This window comes from Diadema antillarum, unplaced genomic scaffold, assembly GCF_040938485.1.
Source record: "Diadema antillarum isolate AM-2024a unplaced genomic scaffold, OU_Dant_1.0 seq00000919_RagTag, whole genome shotgun sequence".
NCBI lineage: Eukaryota > Metazoa > Echinodermata > Echinoidea > Diadematoida > Diadematidae > Diadema > Diadema antillarum.
This window is the reverse complement of record NW_027271771.1, coordinates 467,099-488,639: the sequence shown is the minus strand read 5'-3', so window position 1 is coordinate 488,639 and position 21,541 is coordinate 467,099. Positions and strand designations below refer to the sequence as shown.

The following is a 21,541-nucleotide window of genomic DNA, read 5'->3' as shown; positions in this document are numbered from 1 at the left end:
TATGGCCAAAACATTAGTCCATCATTGTGTTAAAAAAGGAATTACGAATTCAGAGTATAAAACTCACCTGCTGATTGGCACCAGGATAGGTTCCCCATAGTCCACCATATGACAACTGTGAACAAATATCATGCTTTTATATAATTTATCATAATCATCATTATGTTTTCTACACATGAAATGGGAGCAGGTTTACCATCCAAACAACTAAACCCTAACCCCTGCCATTCACGATGATTGTTACCAAATTTGGCTAACATATCATAATGGCATACATAATTGCATGCAGTCATGCTCACTTTCATTTTCATATTCGTATGTTATGTCAAACTGTTACCACTTACTCAGGGTGCCTAATCTAGCTTCCACTACCACTGTCATGGACAACCTAAACATAGTTGTACTTTACTTCCCAAGAGTACACTGTGTCTACAAACAATGCAACTTGGCTGCCTTCTAGTGCTAGCTCTGGACAGGATGATCACTGAAATTGACACACTTTGGGGACTCAGGGGCCTTGCCTTTGGGTCCCCTGGGGACTACCTGTACCATTTCAATATCTTGGTATCCTCTGTCCCTGAAGTTGCATTTTAAATTATGACTATGGTTTGAAGATGAAGATGGAGATATAAAAGACAACATAGAGCAGATAAAAAGAACCTGCAATATAATAATAGCTCACTTGAGCCCTTCATTTTGGGGTGAAGGTCAAAGGTCAAATGAGTATCTCCACAGTGATGCAATGAGATATCATTGGAGGTCACATTAAACACAGAATAGCTATTTCTTCCATTGTGACTGAATTTGAGATGATACATGCAGAAAAAGAAAACATTCATCTAAATACACTTGATTTGGGATAAAACTTTTGTGATTCATACTCACTTTGATTTGATACCGTTTGATGTCTGTAGGTTGTTGAGAACTCGGACCCGATACCAGACCATATCACTAAGTCTCTGTGCCAGGTACATCTGATGGAAAAAATAAGACAAAACATAAAAATGTGATGTACTGGATCTATTGCAAATCAAGTAGAACTCTCGACTGTCCTTGTGATTGCCAAGTTTAACCATTTCTGAGCCAGGGACTTTGTACAGTGTGTACAATGCTATGGGGTTTTCTGTGTATCAATCAACACTTAAAGCACACAAAAGGTTTAAGATCACTTACAGAATGTACAAACTATGAAGAAAAAAACAAAACAAAACATGCAGTTTAGAATGAAAGGTTTTGCTTACTTGCAGTAGGATGTAAAATTTCACAAAGGGGCAATTTCTCAGAGAATTTTATAAGAAACGTAAACAAAGCATAAATGTGAGGTGTCACCAAAGTCATGCAGCTTTTTGTTTAAAAATGCAAAAACAAAGGGAAGCTGACCAGAAAAAAACAAACAAACAAACAAACACACAACTGAAAATTTTCATTAAATATATTTCTGGTCAGGAAAAAAGAATAAAGAAAAAAATATATATATTAGATGCAACACACATAAAATGTTATAAATGTTTTTGCCATATACTTGTATTCATGCAATCTAATATCAAACTATGGAAATGAAAAGCATTATTGCACAATAGATAGGAAGATAATACAATTTAAAAATACATTTAACAGTCTCCCCCATTACCTTTCCTTTGACAGGGTCTGAGATGTATTCCATGACATACTGGTCCGATGAACAGTAGTCCTGAATTTCTCCTATCAGTCCCTGGAACTTGATGGTCTCCTCTGACATCCCTGGTCCTGGGACCTCCCTGCCCCAGAAGTGATAGGGGTCCTCGCTCTGTGTAGCATATATACAGTTTTCATATACAGCAGTACAGGCATTACATTTTTAAGGCATTATTTATGAGCTGCAGATGAAACAAAAACCCAGCTTTAGTGTTTCAAAATAGTTCTAAAATGGGAGTTAGGGATGGAAACAACTGCTGTTAAAATGTTAATCAGTATAATCAATGTTAAGTATAGTTATTTAATATACAAAATTTGAACAATAGTCATAATAAATTTGTTTCTAGAATAAACCATCTACAGTAATGGCTTGTTGAGAAAAATAGTGATATCTTCTTATACTTTAGGGTTTATTACAACATTTTCATATGGGAGGATGTTTTGTGATACAACTGACCTACACATACAAGTGCATCAAATGTGATAACTTGAACATTTTTTAAATCACTGCTCCCAATGGTTGACAGTATCTTTAAGATTGGTAGCTTTTAAAGGCACTGTTTATTAATGTTTCCAGTTTGAAAAATCTGAGCTGCCAAGTCCCACAAAAGTCCCATATGAAGCTTTGTATGACAAACTAGATATATCGCTACGGCTACTGATATGCCTCCGCCATAATGCATGGTTCTCCTAATAGGTCTATAGTACAATGTCTTGACAATGTGTGATGACAGTTTCACACAATTGGCAAAATATTAAAATGACAGGTTTGACACAAATGTGCTGAATGTTCACTTTCCTAGAACTAGGTTCAATTGGATGAATGATTAAAATGTCAGAGTGCAGGTATTTGGGGAACTGATGATTTTTACTTGACTTTTGACCCTTTTATAAGTTTATGCATTGAGTAATTTTCAAGGTATTGAGAAAAAGTATAATTTCAGTATCAAATGGGAAAATAGCATTATCTAAACCTGGCCTTTGACCTTTGACCTCACAGTTCCAAAGAGAATCACTGTTAGGTTGAACATGCATAAATATGTTAAGTTTCATACCTTGAGTTACTTTCGAGATATGGAGGAAAAAGTGCAATTTAGCACTTTCACTTGACCTTTTCCTTTTGACCTTTGACCTTTTGGCAAGAAACTTCAACAAAAATATATATTGGGTAATACATGCCATATATCAAGTTTAAAAAAAAAACCCTTCGGGCATATTGCATTTTAAGGAAAGTAGTGATATTTTGAGGAGTTGACCTTGACCTTTGACCCCCTGACCTTTGACCCATGACCCCCAACTTCCCTAGATAATCACTGCCCATCGGTACAAGCATATATACTAAGTTCCATGAAGATACCTTGAACCATTTGCGAGATATGGAGAAAAACATGAAATTTCATTTTTTTTCCCACAAAATAACCTGTGACCTTTGACCTTTGACCCTGTCACCCTAAAATCCACACAAAGTATTATCCCCCAAGGATATACCCTCATACCAAGTTTGATGTAAAACCACCACACGGTTCTTGAGATATCGACAAAAACAAAACGGGACGGACAGACGTACGAACGGACGGACGGATGGACGGACGACCCGAAAACATAATGCATCTGGCCACTTCGTTGCGGAGACATAAAAAGAAGAAGTATTTGATTATAAATGCTAAATGTTTCATAAAGTGAAAATCTGTAAATCTGATATATTGCACAGAACATTTCTCATTTTAATACAGCATTAGATGAATAAATCATTCAGTAAACAGTTTATTGCCACGGTGATATTAACATATATCACAAATGTGAAGTTATTGCCAACATATAAAAATGCACTACAGTGACATTTAACCTTGACTATCATTACTATCACGCAAACAATTGTTTGGTATTAAGTTGCCCATTTCTTTGGACCCTGTCCATAAACTTTATTTGTACACTGTCAAACAACTTTCACAGCCACTGCACATTCACAGGTGAGGTAATGCCCGGAAATTACTTTTTAAATTTGTTTTTATTTGGTAAATATGCAGTGACCTCATCCCCACTTTCATTTCATGTAAATGGAATTATGACGGACATTATGTGGTGTACTTATTTATTTCTACCCTTATTCCAAACACCACTGAACATTCCCACTAAAGCTGTAAGCACTACTTTGAGCCAGATTCACTGACCTTTGATCCTCTGCCCTGTCGTGTTTTGCCTAAAATCTAATCAGCACAACTCTAACTCAAGGAGCGTGTAAAAACCTGGATCAACTACCTCAAAAATCCATTCAAATTTCATTTAAATCATGATATGAGACTAGACCTGGATAAGGCAGATGGGTGGACCATTGGACAGAAAGATAGATGGACAACCCCCCCCCAAAAAAAAAAAAAAGTAGTCTAGCACCCAGGCCTCAGATCAGAGGAATACAAACAAACTCAAATACCTTTAGTATGGTAATGTTTGTAGTCATGATGATGTTGTCTCATGCCACACAGTCGCTGAAAAGGAAGAAAGAAACAAGTGTGAAAAGTCAATAAAATGAGTCAAATAGGCCTACCCAAGAGGGAAAGAAAGTTTTATTGATTAAAATCAATTAACAACATATTCTTAAATTTGGAACAATGTCGCGGAAAAATTTCTTTGAAAAAACAATGAAAAACAAAAAGTCGAAAGAAAAAGACCAAAGAAATATAAAATTAAGAAATTAAAAAAAAACAATAAAATACTTAGGAAATTTTTCTGATGGCACAATTTTTTTTTTCCATCTACATTTGCCAAGGACACCAGAAAGAATACTCACACAAATGTGCCTGTTTTTAGTTGTTTTTTTTTAGCGATTTATAGCAAATTATCTGATATTCATGCATCATTATGCATAAATTAGCATAATTTGGCATAAATGATAATTTAAGAAAACAAAAAATCAATTTAACAGTGTTTTAGAATACGTCACAGGCAATGTGTGTGCTAATTTCCATCTCGATTGCGCAGTGGACGGCCGAGATATGGCGGGGGGCCTGGGAGGCCCCCCGCCCCATACAGCATTTTTATTTCTATTGAACATTATGTTTCATACCATTTCTAGAGTCAGTAGTGAAACCATGTCAGCTAGACTGACCCAAGTGTTACATTTTTGTCAGTCCAAGTAACACATGTTCATCACTAAGTTTGTGGTTTAAAATACAATGTTTGATACAACTTAAAGGCTGTTACTAATTTTCTTTTAGTCAATATCAGGCCCTTCAATTGAAAAAAAAATGAACATTTATTATTCAACCTTCATGTTAGTACATGGATGTCATTCCAGCGTAACAAGTATTTGCAAAAAAAAAAAAAAAAAAAATTGGAACACATTAAAAAGATTGCTTGTTTGAAGCAATTTTAGGGCAAAGCTATCTATCATTAAAGTTCAAAAATATCTTATTGTATTGGGGAGGGGGAATGCACATTGGAAACAGAAAATAACCACTCATCCCTGAAAGTATCAATTTACTGTGGAAATACCGAAATATATTTAGTCAAGAACAAGAAAATGTGAAATTTAACAAAAAGACGACACACATCGGACATTGAACAACGAGTGATCGCAATAGCTCACTTGAACCTTTGACTCAGGTGAGCTAATAACACAGAACAGTCAAATATACAACACAAGCAGAAATGAATGAGTATACATTACTCCATAACCTTGATAAAAACAAGGTTACCCATAAGATTCAAGAAGCTGCAGTTTCAATTCTAAAATGATAAAATTTGAACTATAGCGATATAATGTCATGTAAACCTGTACCTCTTCAGCACCTGCACCATTATACAGATAAAGCGGCCCAGTCTCATCAAGGAACATTCTATCTCCATATAAGGCTCTCTGCACTTCTACTGCTATGAGAAGGGTTGCCATCTTGAATGTTTGGATGTATCCTTCCTAGCTACATCTGATCTGAATCTGTCCCAACTTTAGGTTCATTATTTTGCTTGGCACTGTTCCCAAATGGCTCAGTGAAACAGTTCCTAACTTCCGAGGCCTGACTGATCCCACAACTGTACCCAAGACCAGTTTAATTGAACTTAGGATTGATCTTAGAGCTTTGTGAAACAGGCCCCTACAATCTTTGAAAGAAAGAGTCATATATCACCCACTACTGAATGCCCACACACTATAAGCATAACTTGTCAAGCTTTTTGATCAGCATTTAGTAATCCCACCAAATGCAACCCAACTGTGAAGTTAGCACGCCCTCTCAATAGTAGCGCTGTGCCTCAGTCCGGCAGGAAAGCCAAGGTGACAAAACATGCATTGGAGGGATTCAGTATCATAATCTCTATTCATTGACAGTCAGTTCCCATGCATACACTGCATGGCTGGTGGAACCGGGGGGGGGGGGGGGGGGGGGGGGGGCAGGGGGGCTCGGGGTCTCACTTTTTTTGCACCATACAAAGGAATACATAAGGTGTCACCACTTTGGGCCCCCCCCCCCCACTTTTTTTTTATCCCGGAAGTGCGTAAATGGCACTAAAAAGAACTAGATAGAAACGTTGAAGTGTGAGTGCAGTAAGGCTTTGTTTTTGCACTGAAGACCTTTGGTTTTTTGCTTGTCAGCTGAAGAAACCTGGAAGTGGAATGACAAAGATGAGCAGAAGACCTTTTTTGTTTTTGTTTGACAGCTGAAGCAGAAGTTGCATTGCACTAGGCATTTTTTGTTTTTTATTTTTTGCTTGTCAGCTCATGAAACCCAGAAGTGCCCCCCCCCCCCCACTTTTGAAAACGTGGTGCCGGCAGTGAACTATATGTGCCAATTGTTGAATGATACAGTTGTTCACCGTAGTATCAGATATTGTTCATATTGGTTCAAGGGGATTCCCCACCACTGCAGTCATATACCACTCAATGCAAGTTGATCAGACACGATAGAAGTTATTGACTTTCATGTGACTCTGGGCTGAGGCAGCCTATCATTCCACATTAAAGGGATCGTATAGTTTTGGTTGAGACCTAATTTCAGGTTTCTTACATTTTTTGGTGAGATAATGAGAAACCTCTTATGAGATATGAAAGAGCCTGTAATTCTATGAGGAATTCAATATTTGATGAAAATTGGTTTAGAAATGGCTGAGATATCCAAAAAAGAGTAATTCTAATAAAGTGTGGGACCCACACTTTATTACGATCGCTTTGTTTTACTTTGTTTTTGGATGTTTCAGTCATTCCAAACCCGATTTTCATCAAATAAACTTTGAATTCCTCTTAAAATGGTATGCTCTGTACTATATCATAAGTGTTTTCTTGGTATCTTGCAAAAATTCAAAAGCCCAATTTTTATCTGAGTGAGAAAAATAAATAGGCAACCTGTAATGCCTATTCACAGATATGTGAATGACTAACTGACGGTATCTCAGCTCTTGTTCCATGGGTGCGGCATCATTGTGTAGGCCTACTAAGAGCATGGAACATTTAGAAGTCTAAAATCAATGCACCGCATATGAGGAATTCAAATAAAAATATATCGTAAACACATTTTCGATGGAATTTGGAGAAATTGTTAATCCTTAAAAAGTGTACTAAAACTATGGGAGGAAACCAAGCAGGGAAAGGGTTAACTGAAAGGAGATATCCCCTCGCACCCAACATAAATATCTGCATTTTTTAAAACTGAAGTGATAGATCTGGTGTACACTTTTGATGAAAATATATTCGTAAGTCTGTCAAAGGGGCATTCTAAATGATTTTCATGATTTCACATCATGTAGTACATATATCGAAAGCCCCATATAGTTTTGTGGAATTCATTGTGGTCGCTGAGAGCTGAGAAAACCTAAAACAGATTACACTGAACAATGTTGATGAAATAGGAGATTCACATATTTCAGAAACGTTGCAGTGTAATTCCATTACAATACCGCCTGCTTAATTAAAACAAGTTCACCTGTGTAGAATGTATGCATGCTTTCTCCTGTTGTTCTGCTTCCTTGAGCCTCAACTCATGCATTCTTATGGTGAGGCTGCTATGTCATCCTTGTTCATTGCAATTTGTTATAAATTTGAAAACGGCCCCACAATTTTGTCCGTTTACAGTGCCGGGCTTGGCCCGGGCTTTTAATTCAAACCTTTCAATATTTTGTCGTAGTGGCTCTCTGCTTGTAAACAAAAACTATTATTTGGAGGGTGCCGGTCACAATTTGATATCAGGGGCGGCGCAGCCGTGGGGGCCGTGGGGGCTCGGGCCCCCACACTTTTTGTGCACCATACAAAGGAATACATAAGGTGTCATCACTTTGGGCCCCCACACTTTTTTCAACCCGGAAGTACGTAAGTGGCACTAAAATGGGAGGGGAGAGAATGAGCTGAGGACCTTTTTTTTTTTTGCTTGTTAGCTGAAGAAACCCGGAAGTGGACGGGGAGAGATGAGCTGAGGACCTTTTTTTTTTTTGCTTGTTAGCTGAAGAAACCCGGAAGTGGACGGGGACAGATGAGCCGAGGACCTTTTTTTTTTTTTTTTTTTTGCTTGTTAGCTCATGAAACCTGGAAGTGGGCCCCCACACTTTTGAAAACACTGCGCCGGCCCTGGATATAGTCTGGTTTCCAGACCCTTGCCACTGGACTCCCTGGCAACAAAGTCGCCACCCCGCGACAAAGTTGCCGCCTTTGCAGGACAAAACCACCTTAAACTATACCAGTTTTCGACGTTGAGGGCGTTAATATCATAAATAGGGAAATAGTACGGGCAGAGAGTCTTGAAGCCATTAAATTTGGTACCGCATTTGGCCTTTTGCGCATTTACAGTGAAATGAAGGCCGGGCCCAGCCTTTTCACTCATTGTAAACGGGGTCTTGGTCGATGGGAAAAGGACTGAACATGGGCGGGTGTGGGAGGGGGTATCCCCTCCCATGACAGGGAGATTTTGCATTTTCAGAATTGAAATTCAGCAATCTGGTACACACTTGGCACTTAAGGAGAAATATTTGGACATGATGACATGTTCATTAGCTCTGTTATTAATGAATGGAAGTGCCCCTGCCAGAAATAGGCACCCTGCTGCAAACAGGTGTGTTTACCCTATGTGTGGATTGAGTGAATGCAGCAGTATAGTAGAACACGCCACACTGAAATTTGAGGAAAAGTGAACTATTTGGTCAAAAGCTATGAAGTTTTAAAGTTTCAGTGCTGCCATGGCGCGCCAAGGCTGGATGAGAAGACTACAGTTTGTGACATCACCACAGGATAACGATACACCGGTAAAGAAAATAAAGAGAATTCCACAAACAGTCTATTTTTTAATGAAAAGTACACATTCTCTTGACTTATTACTGACACCTGTGAAGGGTAATATTGACTTATTGTTAACCCTGCTTTCTGGAAGGGGTAAGTCAAGTGCCCTTTCATTTTGCCAGAAATGTTCATGAAAATATGTTGAATTTTGGTTGTCTATATTTTCTTTATAAAATATTGTTGTCCTACAGTGAAACTTTTGTTTCAATGGTGAAGCCTCACCCAAGAAAAACAACACAACATCTGCTTTCTCAGAAGAAACTTTGGTGCAATCCCACGCAAGAGAGAAAAACAACCTATGCTTTTATGCTACACCATTGCTGCACTCTAAACTGGAGTACGTTTGCATTGTCTGGAACCCTTCAATGCAGGATAACATTAACACCACCAAACTAGAGTCCAGGGCCCTGTTTTATGAAAGGTTAAAATTGATTATATAGTTGATTTCAACTGTAAGTCTATGGCAGCCTGTGTGGTAAGGAAATTTAAAATCGATTTTATCTTTTGATAAAACGGGGCCCTAGTCCGGCAACATTTTGCACACGTCATCCTCAACAACATTGTTGATGGGCCTACCAGTAGTGCGACATACTAGATGATTAACAAGCAGCACAACTTTCACAACTGTCGCGACAGGCGTCTGCCGTGCTGTGCATGGCGGTTGGTCAGGCAAGGACTGGAGGCCGCTATGACTGATGTCCACTGAACTGTACGTGTACGGTGTAGGCTTAACTGCGACTAGCCCAAACGCAAAGCAATGTGTGAGGAGCCCCCGGGGTTACTGTAGTACTAAGTAGGCCTAACTGCGACCAGCCCCAACGCTACGTACCAGTCTCCCACCATACAAATGTACAAGGAGCGCCCCGGGGTTAGGCCCTACTGTTGTTGGCCTAACATTTGTTAAATGAAACTGTGTTACGGAGCGCCCTGCCCGGGGTTAGAATGGAAGTAACTATCAGTAGGGTTGGACCTACTACTCATCGACCGCCTAATGTTTATTTGCTTGATAAGAATATTTAACACTGAAATTCACGTAAAAAACTTGACCTACGTGATTGAGAAAATCCAGCTCTGTCAAATGCCGTTGTTCCCTCTTCGATTCGAAGTTTCAGTGCAAAAATATTGCCGACGAACTTGCGTGGCCTCGTTTCAGCTCCCCGCGGTAAATCGCGTTATTAGGATCGACCGCTTTTGCATTGACAATGCACGCAAACCGAATTGTCGCGGTTGTATTGAACACCGCGTTGTACAAAGCTTTTTAGAAGCCTTTTAGAAACTTCCATAGACATTACATTGTGCTGTCATTACGATTCGGTGAAAATATTCATTCGAAATTTTGTCCTTGATTAAAACCATTAATGAACAGTGAATTATCGCGTTTTCCCACACCATCCTCATCTACATTCAAAGCCAATCCATTTTTATGTGCTTTGAGCGCAGAGAAGTGCGTACTAAGTGTTCAGTGCGCGAATTATACGCGGTCGGTTTAAAAGAAGGTGGTCGATATGTAGTAGGGCTACCATATACACTGTTACACAGCTCTAAGCGCTCTGTCGCTGTAGGCTAAGGACACAATTCAATGTTTCGCGCAGCGTCTTGTTGGGCTACACTGTCATGACTGCGGCGTCTGTGACTGTGTAGAACTAAGTCGTACGAATGGAAGCAACAACAGCATCAATTTCCACCCAAGATATATCTAGCTGACAGATCTAGATCCAGCATATGGTCTATTCTATAATGCCCAATGACAGAAATTTTACATTGTAGTTTATTGTAAATTTACGTTTAATACAACTAGACTAGTTACATTGCCAACAAGCATGACCGTGCGTGATGGTGTCCAACTAACTGCGACCAGCAGCCCCATATGCGTATGGGGCTGCTGGTCGTATAGGCAAGCATGGTGTCACCGGACACCATGGTATTACCGGACACGCACATTTTTGCGTACTAATGACATTCTGTACGCGCGAGACTTCGTAGATTAGCCTCACAGAACTTTGTGTGGACCGAAATCGCAAAAAACGCCACATAAAAATGTAAAAACACGAAAAAATTCACATTTTACCTCAAATTTATAGTTGAGTGACCCGCACCTCGCTTATAGTTAATATTTATGCATGTTTGAATCACATTTCGCGACTGAAATTCTATGAAATCCCACTCACATACAGGAAAAATGCTGAAGATTCTATTAGAACCAAAAGTTCACTGATCAATATCGGAAAAATTGTAGCTATCGTCCTCAAACGCGAACGATGCGGAATAGTTGTGCGCAAGGGGCACGCAACTCATCACCCGCGCGCGCGCGTGCAGCTCCCATATAGACAAAGCACGTATACTCTAACCAGTTGTCGATTTCTCACAAGGTTTTCTTGCGTGAACTGTTCGAAATGGTCAAGACAGACATTTTACTGTAAAATACGAAATTTGAGCTTCATTTGCAGATTTTTTTATGTGTCATCCGCTCGGTGAGAATGTGTACGGTGATTTGTGGGATGAATTGTGATTCTGGTGCAAGGATTAGGTGCGAAAGACCTCGATTATTCGATTACGAAAATAGCGTCCGGTAATACAATGCGATTTTGCACGGCGCAAAAAACCACTATTTTTAGAGGGGTATGTTTGAAGCATATTTTCTAAAAACTGGAACGAAGAAATGACGTAAGTTGGCTGAATTCGTAATTTCCATGAGTCTGTGAATAAGTGGTGTTGTTTTTAGCCGAAATTTCATTCTATGAGTACGGAATTCAAAGCCACAAAGAAAAGCGTCCGGTAATAGGATGTTCCACCCTACTAGTTAGTGTCCAACTTACACGAGGTAAAGTCTAACATTGCTAAGAATGTAGGCCTAAATTTGCTTTTCCTTACTCAAAACCAGCTGAAGCAGCCGTGGCAACTTGTAGAGTTACAACTGTGGCACACAAGTTTGACTGTGAAGCCCCTTTTTTCGAGCTTCATGCGTCCCACGCCGTTTCTTTAGAAAAAAAGTTGCAGGTAGTCAATGATCGATCAGTGGTCAGCTCGCCGTGTCGTGGGCCGTAATGCCCGCGCCGAGTAGTCAGCGGGGCCGTGTTCGTTTGGACTTCGCAGCGATCCTAGATCCAGCACCTCTGTGCAGCGTGCGTGTAGCAGGTACCCGCACCCTTGACGAGTCACAACAAAATACGAGGAGGGAACAACTCAGCCGGAGGACGGATGGAAGTTGGTTGGTTGGAAGCAAAGAGAATAGAAGTTTCTACGCTCTTTGGTTGGAAGGCCGAAATACGATTTTGAGGAGTGACACAATTAGATTACCGATTTGATTTTTAACCAAAGAATTTGAAAGAGCTTAATCATCAGAAGTTAAAAAAATCTGTACACACTGCGTCTCACTTTTGCATAATTATGTTAAAGTAATAAACACACTCGATGAAAAATGCGCTAAAATATACTAAATAAACATGAAGGTTTGCTTTTCCAAAGGTTTGCTATTCGGAAAGTTCGTTAATCCGAAAATAAATCCAGCAGGTCGCTATTTCAAATAAAAGCAAAGGTACGTTCACACGAAAATGAATTAAGGTTCGACTCCCTGATAAAATGCCGAAGGTTCGTTAGCAGGCCCTCACTTCCTTAACCCGTTCCTTACGGGAACCTGGTAGAATTTAGTATGGAACGGGTTAATTGGCCCTACTCACCTTCATTTCATTTTCCTAATAATTTACATTCTAGGTCCTATGTATTCGAATCTAGAGGATTCTACACCACATTCGGGATAACGAACAATTTTTTTTTTCCGGATTAACGAACATATTAAATGGAGGAACCTTCGGAGCAACTAATCTTCAAAACAAAGATTTGAAACCTGATGTTTGGCTGTACGGGGCCGGGGCGGCCGGGGGTAACTTCTTTCTTTCTTTCTTTCTTTCTTTCTTTCTTTCTTTCTTTCTTTCTTTCTTTCTTTCTTTCTTTTTTTCTTCTTCTTCTTAATATTTCTTCTTCTACTTCTTCTTAGTCTGTTAGTTAATCTGCATCCTTCAAGGGTATTCTCGCAGACTGATCTTTGGGCACTTCCAAAAGGATTTTCTTTGAATGTGCTTCCTGTTGACTGTTGTTACTAATACTTATGTATAAGATCTTCTCTTTATCCAATCACATAATTAGGCATTCATGCTTATGGAAAAAATGGAATGGCAAAAACATGACAAACAATCAAGAAAGCAAAGAACACAAAAAATAAAGAACAGTTCGCCTTATTCTAGAGGTTCTTAAGAAAGAATCCGAAAACAAAATAATGTTCGTTAATCATCCGAAAATTAAAAAGAGGTTCGCCATGAAATAAACGTCATTCAGTAACAAATTTACCGTTGTTGCAATTTACAGCAAACCACAGACCACAATAATATCAATGTGAATTGAAGGAAAGCACCAATATCACTCACAAGGTTTGAGGAAAATCGGACAATCTATTCCAAAGGTAATTTTTTTTTAATAAGGTTATTTTGCCGGTGCCGTCATTGCTTGATGAGAAGACTATGCAGTCCATACACGTAATTTTCGATAACAATATGAAGACAATGAAACTAGAATTCCGTAGAATCTAATTTTCATGAAAAGCACACATTCCATCAACTTCGACTGACATTGTGTGACGGGTATATTCCCCCTGCTTTCTGAAAGAAGAAAGTCATGCATGTGCTCTATCATTATGCTATACATAGAAAAGTGAAAATATTTATATGTTGAATTTTCTTTACATTCTCTTCTATAAATTGTCGATATTCAAAAGGATCCTGTTTGCTCCTCATGGTCGTGGGAGATCAGCCCCTTCCCATCTATATTATACTCTACACCCCCCCCCCCCCCCTCCAACTCAGGCGGTCAACATACTATGCTATAGCTTGCATGTTCCAGATTCTTGGAAATACCCCCTTTACGGAGGGAATGGATAGGATTTTTGACCCCCTAGCCTTTTGGAAGGGGAGCCATCGAAATTACCTTCCTATTTTAGGGTTTTGGAAGGGATCGAGGCTAGTATAGAATTGCCCCCTATCACATGCTTTTGGAAATGAACTTAACAAAATTACCCCCTAAATGAAGGAAGAGTGCTGAGGTAAAGAGTTTCCACAGATTCAGCACCTGCATGCATGGACAGGAATATATAGAGACGTTCTCTTGCTGAATGTATACCACAGAAAGAATGTATATACTTCCTGCAGCACTTTTCCTTCACTCAGGGTCCAGGTTGGGATTTCTACAGATGGACATGTCTGAAAGATGTTGGGAAAGATTTGCAAACTACCCCTAATTAAAAAATATTTCGGGGGAAATGACAAAAAAAAAACACCTATATATATTCTAAGGAATTTCGGGGATTTTTTTCCCCCGAGCTGAGCCCCGAAAATGATTATACCCCTTTCCCGAAAACGGGAACGCGCATGCGGTATTTATACGGATGACCACCTGAGTGGGGGGGGGGGGGGGGGGGGGGGGCTTTCTACACTTGATAGAAACGACGATTCCCCTTTCCTCCCCTGCTTCGCTATCTATATCATTATCAAATTTTCGGAATAACGACCGTATTTCACTTTCGGATGATCGAACTTTATTCGGAATACTTATAGTAACGAAAATTATCTCATCTGGGCACCTCCCAAAACTTGTGCGGATATACCTTTTCACTATTGTATAGAGCAATGTCTCCTTTATCATTTCCATTACATTTCGTATAGTTAAAATGTCTTTGCTATATGGCTGAAAAGAGTTTTTGAATCCATGGATATGCATAGAACTGTATTTGATGGATGCATGTTTTTTTTAGAGAACTGCCGGGGGGGGGGGGGGGTTATGACATCTCCCAGTGGTATATTGCTTTTGAAAGCGCTTCCTTTTGACTACGTAGATATTGTTGAGCAATAAATTCCCTATATCGTTTCCATCACATTTTATGAAAGCAGAAATGTTTTTGCTATTATGCGGTTGATCGAACTTTAAAAGTCAGGTGCAATAAACTCGATCATCAAACGCATAATGCTCTATGCATTATACCATAGTCTCCTCCACTTGTATACCTCGAAAATGATATGTGTTATAAATGTTCACATGCACGTATGTCATTTTCTTTTGTACCTGTGTGTTATATAAGTAAATCAACTACAATAGAGACAGATATTATATTGTCATGAGATGTCGGTAATAAAATCATCTGATTAAACAAGTTCTGAACTTTTAGCATGCAGGCTTGATTATTCTAGTATGTTCTACATCAAGGTTTTTCTTTTTTTTCATTTTAGGTAGCGAACTATTCAAAATTCTGATGTCGCAAACAATTTAATTCAGCTATACTTTGCGGTGTTTGCTTGTTTATTTGTTCTTTTTTAAATAAATATCTGTTTTCATTCGTCCTTTTCTGACCCTGACTATAGGTTTCATACCAATGACCAAGGTGTTCATACAGATGGAAACCCCCCAAAATTATAGGTAAAACATCTCAGAGAGAAATAATCATTCTGTTTAATATCGAAGAAAATTGTCGCAAAGGTCCTTGAAACATTCATAATGATAAACCAAACAAACACTGTGGCATAGCACTTTTTTTTTTTCAAATGACTGCATTGTATCGTTTTATATGATTCCTTTGTCAGGACAATCCCTAAAAACTCTTGAAAGTATATACCCAGCGCAAAGGCGATCACATACCCTCTTCTTTCGAGGAAAAATGCATTATCATAGCATGGACCAGGAATGGTTACACGTATAAGAAAAGCAGACTGTACCCTCTCCAAAACTCTGATATATTGAAATGATTACAAAAGGGTTATCATGATGTAAGCCTCTGCGACCTTGTTCAAACGATCTATTTTGGTTTCAGCAGCGACTTCAAATCTTTGGTGTCAGCGCTGAAATTAAACGTGCGTTACCGAAACATCACTGGCCTATAATATTAGAACCTTATATAGAAAAAAACAATGTGTCAAGTCACGTGCGATCAAAGGTAAAAAAAAAGAAAAAAAAAGAGGAATCTTGCGATATCATACGTCCACGGGCTCAAAGCAACGGGCATCGAAAGAAAATGGCGCATGCATGCGAATTAAAGCGTGCATTATAAAATATGCACCTGCTGAACTACACGCGTCATTCTTTTTTTCTTTTCATCACTTTGATCTATGAGGTCAGGCTTGATACGACTGTATACATCAAAATCTTATTGAGCGATACCAAAGCGTTGAATGATTTTTTTTATAATTTGGTATTATATTAATTTAAATAAAAAGGTTAATATCTTAAGTAGATATCCACTATACATTGCATTATACTCTTACAAAGTAGGCCATATTCACATACATCCAATAAAACGTAAAGGTTGCATCCCCTATTATGTACGATGTGAATGATCGGAAGGTAGGTCTGGGTGTGTCCATATCAACGAACTCTTTTTCTTTCTTTCTTTCTTTCTTTCTTTCTTTCTTTCTTTCTTTCTTTCTTTCTTTTTTAGAGTGATTACGTCAATGTTTATGCCTTCCAATCTGATGTACGGCATTAAGCGCACCCTCGCATTCCGACCGATTTGAACTTCCCTGACGGACATTCAATATGAATGATGCACATGCTGAATATCAAATCGATTGACCGGAGTGCGAAATTAAAATCAAAATCATCGAAAAACGAAATTGAATGACTATTTTCGTGGAGCTATTTTTGCGCAATTTTGACTAACCCGATCATCAAATTGAATGGCAAACGTATGAACCAAAACTTATAGATAAAGTGTGATAAAGAGGATCCGATTGAGTAGGCATTGCTCCATAAAGTCTGCAATGACAAAAGGGTGCAATAGGAGGTGCTGCAAGTTACCCCAAGTATAGCATCTTGATACGGCCATAGAGAGCAAAGACATTATGATTTGTTTTTGTCAGAAAATGTAATGAAAATGAAGAGGAGATATTCTTTTGCAATATCTATTTGGTCAAAAGGGTGCACATTCAAAGAGGACTCGAAAAGAGGTGCCAAATGTTTGCCAAAATGTAGCCGGAATATATGCATGGAGATCAAGTCGATCCGCCAAACTATGATTAAGGCATTATTATGTAAAAAATGTAAATATACGAAATGCACCAAGTGCAATATCACACAGAGAACAGTGATTAAAAGTGTATCATAATCAGATTCGACGAGAAAAGGTGAGACAAGACTAAATTTAATCAACAGCACTTATGCATTTTTTTTTTCTTCACGGTTCTGCACAATGTAGCCACACATGCTGAATCAATGATATGTTTCATCAAAAGATGAGTTGTTTCAGATTTGCAAGTATCATATTTTCTAAAGCAATGCCATGAGTAGTTAATCTATTATACTTTTGTTTAATATTGTCGCTTGTTGTCTCAGAATATTTGACATCATCGACATCGATCTCTATGTGAGAGTATCAGTGGATGGTAGTGATCATTTATTTTAACTTGCATACACAATTAAATTGGCAACGCAAAGTTGTGGATTGTTCACCGTCGCGTTTTTGCAGTGGTTCCTGCTAACTTCCCCCTACCATGAGGGCTAAACTGCCTATAGAGGGCGGACTACGCAAAATGTTTGCAATCACACTTCACAACGAGAAAAGGTGGCGCAATATTTAACTTCGCTGCTCTTCAATAGTGCAACTGACCGAAAGGATTGGACATAGATTTCTACAACCTCTACAAGGTTTAGAACTGGGTACGTTTTAGTCCGTTCGTCGTATGTCACTACATTCCTCGTGTGGAATCATTACCATACAATTGATACTGAAGTACTGCACACGATGCAATGAACAGTATTGATACTGCACACTACTGCACAGCTTAGTCCCGCGCGTACATTTTTTGTTCAGGTTTACGCAGCGCAGGCCGCACCAGCTAACCGCGGCATAGCAGCAGCGACCCCATATACGGACAAATACGTACCGTGTTACAGCGCCCCGCGACGGGGTTAGCCACCAGCCAGGGTGGCAGTTTTAACAGTCAGTTTTATGCCATTATGGACCCGCCGGGCCGCCCTGCCTGGCTAATAAGGTTAAACATGTGCCTGGCAGAGTTCGAGTAAATTTACCTGTATATACTTGTCATATGTAGTCTGATAAAGTATTGAACTGAACGAATATTCATATCACTGTTGTGTTGCAAATTGTGTTGACTGTTGGACAATTAAATAGTCAAAACTTGTTATCACGATTATTGCCCTGGCCGGGTGTGGTAATAGAAAAGGTACCGGTATGTGACAAAAATTTTCAAAAGCATCCAATCAAACTAAGATTGGTACCAATGAAAAGAGCACTGAAAGAGCTAAAATATGACACCAAGATTGACTGCTGCCAATTTCAGCTGTGGAAGCAACTATTTTACAGTCAACAGATTCAAGTCAGAAATAGATGCCTTCCTATCCAAGAAGTACAATAAGTTCTCATACTCAGACGAATAATTACATGGATTAGTAGCAGTCATTACTGCAATATAGACGAAGCATCAGGTTGACATACAGTGGAAACTTGCTGAAAGTGGGAGGGCATTACAAGACTTCTGTCTTTCCAGAAGCCCGACAAGACCGGTGAATACAGGTGAATAAAAGATCATCAACATGGGACAAAGAAAGGGAGTTACGGGATATTTTCATTTGCAATTTATGCCCATTTTCGGCCCCTCATTTTCAATTTAAAACAATGGTGAAGCCTGTGACCATTTTGTGGCTTTTTCTCTCTATCTCTCGAGCTCTCTCTGACTCTCTCACTCTTTCTCTTTCATTTTATATTAAATATTTTTATGTTGTTATATTATGCTATTTGTTGTAGTTGTAGTTAACTAATTTTTCTTATGTATTTAACCTTTGCTTATTTTGTAATGCTATGTATCCATTTCAGAAAGAGTTCCTTATGTCCCCCCCCCCACTAGTTTGCGCAAAATGGATAGATTGCTATTGTTTTGACTATCATACAGGATTAAATAAAGATTATGCCATTTATGGGAAGACTTCCCTTAACCTTTATTTAGTTTATTATTAGTAAGGGGGAATAGTGGTTTGTTTATTTTGTGCAAGTTGGTGGGGGGGGGGGACATAAGGAAATCTTTCCTGTATTTAAATTTCAAACAAACAAACAAACAATTTCAATTGTTTTATTTTTATTAACAAGTTGGGAGAGTCACCGTTAAATTGTTTCTGCTGATGAACCTGAAGAATGCTCAAGTCGTGCATGAACTGCACACAGAGTAAATGAGGGGGTTGTCAGCAAGCAGTTTCTCAATTTTCACATTTAATTTCACCACTCTCAAAGATATAATGAAAATCTAGTTTGTACTTGATTGAATAAAAAAATATTTTTGAAAATGGTTAAGAAATACCACGGCAACGGCTGTCTACATTTTCTTTGTGTTGGCAGGGGTTTTCGGCCGTGCATGCTAATTCTTGGGCCCCGGTGCGCAGGGGGAGCGAATCGCGGTGGCAAGGCATGCCTGAACTTCAGGCGGCGAAAACACCAGCAGCGATCCGAAATTCTGACGGTTGCGGTCTTAACTAGCGTGTGCGCAATGTGATCATAACATTGCCATGTGCACCGCATGGATGGGGGTGTGCTGACTGCTTGCGATAGACGAGAATACGTGATCTAACACTGGATATTTCTTAAAATACAAGTTATTTTTGGCAACCATATTTCCTTAGATGCATGCTTAGAATATGCGCCTTTTGATATAAATTGAGTTGCGGGAGAGTCGATTGCATCAATGAAAAGTGATATTTGTGGATACTTTTTTCTTTGCCACCGGTGTTCTTCTGTGATTTGGTTAGTACCCTTTACGTGTGTGTGTGGTGTCGATGTCGCAGGCCGGCTGGCCGATAACACGACGGCTCACACAGTGTCGCTCGTGCGCGATGTTTTTTTTGTTTCAGCATCATGCACATCGTGAGATAAATCATGGTCAAAAACATTGTTCCGGTGCCCAAATACATGAGATATTTCGCACAGATATAATTAAATAAATATACTACAAGAATATATAAGTTTTAGAGTGATCTATATATATCTTCATAGATAATATTGCTGGCAAAGATACCCTTGCTTCACGAATCCAATTTTTTCAGCCTCTGAACATCGCATGACAAAATTTCAAGCTGGACCTGAAGTGAAGAGTGTCAACTCCGTTCTTGGCAAAAATAAGCCGCATTGGCGAGAAACCGCCAATTCTACACTCATTTAAAGCCACCCCCTACACTGTTACCCTCGCTGGTTCTGAAACAACTGCCGGGTGCCGCGATAACGAGATCTCGTTGCGCGATAGTCACATACCTAGTAATATCTGAGTAAAACCCTAGACAATCTACCTCATTCCCCGTAGGTTACGCCAAGGTGATATCCCATGAACCACCACGTACTGAGCTGAGCTGAGCAGCCGGCGAGCTTCTCTTGCTATAACATGGAACACGGTTTGACAAGTGATAACACAACCCAGCCTCCACACCCTGTAATTTTGACACATAATATCGAACACTGTGTGATATCGCGTGTCTTTGCTCTCTGCTGCAGCTTTATGCAGGATTATTGAGCTTTAAAGTTATATTTGCATAAAATGTTGCATCTCAAAAAATTGCCATGATCAGGGTGCAAAGTGCGATGAGGTAGTTTGCGATACAATAGCTTCCATTTTTTAACACCCTACACTCCCTAGCTAGCCACAACAATTACGACTTACGTAAATATGGTAGGGCCTAGACAGATGTCTCCTTTATCCATCTAGTACTACTTGCGAATTTTCCCCCACCAGGAGGCTTTTACATATACAGCAGCAGGACTGATTTCCACAGCATAGACCATGTAGCAGAGCATTTTCCATCCTTTCTTTTTTTTTCTTCCTTCTGTCTTTCTTTACTTTCTTCCTTTTATTTTGATAGAAACCTCTTAATCTCCCCCCATACATACACTACGTAGCTATCAAATCATGGCTTACACGGAGATGCATGTACATGCACTGCAATACTGCGCCTTGCATTGGGGCCTACATGTATGAGACATAACCGATTTTCTATCTAACGTTAGAGGTTGAGTAGTGGTCGTAGTAGAAGATTTAATCATGTCCTTCAGAAGGGTTGAAGTGCATTTAAGGGTCTATAAGTTACTCTCATTGCATTTATTTATGACTTTTTTTTTCAGTTCAGCAGAAGAAGCCATGATTTCAACTTAAAATTTGATGTAGACCCTATGTTACATAATGAATACTCAGATCAGAAATTTCAGATGATCTCTTGATCTTATCATTGCACAGACTTCACATAGGCCTTTCCAGCTGTCTATAGACGATATTTAGTACCTGGGGGTGTTTCATTACGAGCGACTGGTGATCAGTTCTTCTGCTGAATTATGGAAATTCTGATAAGTATAGCACATCAGAACTGATCACCAGTTGCTCGTAAGTTGGTCGTAACTTTACGAACAGCTTTATGAAGCAGGGCCTTGGTATACGATAGGTATCTGCCAATATACACATAGGGCCTACATACATCTTTTGCCAACAAAGAAGGTATGTTTTGATGGCTGGCATCTTTGACATATGACCTTATTCTATAGACCTTTTCTTTACTTTGTGACAACATCATTATACTTGCCAGGGCATG

General features: G+C 39.2%; 1 protein-coding gene across 1 annotated transcript in view; it reads right to left on the bottom strand.

Annotated features, from left to right (window-relative positions):
- Nucleotides 1–11,918, bottom strand: part of LOC139741310 (putative ATP-dependent RNA helicase TDRD12) — a 36,920-nt gene extending 25,002 nt beyond the window's left edge. The window contains 5 exon segments of the mRNA XM_071651897.1: nucleotides 68–115; nucleotides 886–974; nucleotides 1,631–1,786; nucleotides 4,106–4,160; nucleotides 11,801–11,918. Of these exon segments, the coding sequence (XP_071507998.1) occupies nucleotides 68–115; nucleotides 886–974; nucleotides 1,631–1,786; nucleotides 4,106–4,132 (320 nt within the window). The 5' untranslated portion in view covers nucleotides 4,133–4,160; nucleotides 11,801–11,918.
- Nucleotides 11,919–21,541: the final 9,623 nt, after the last annotated feature.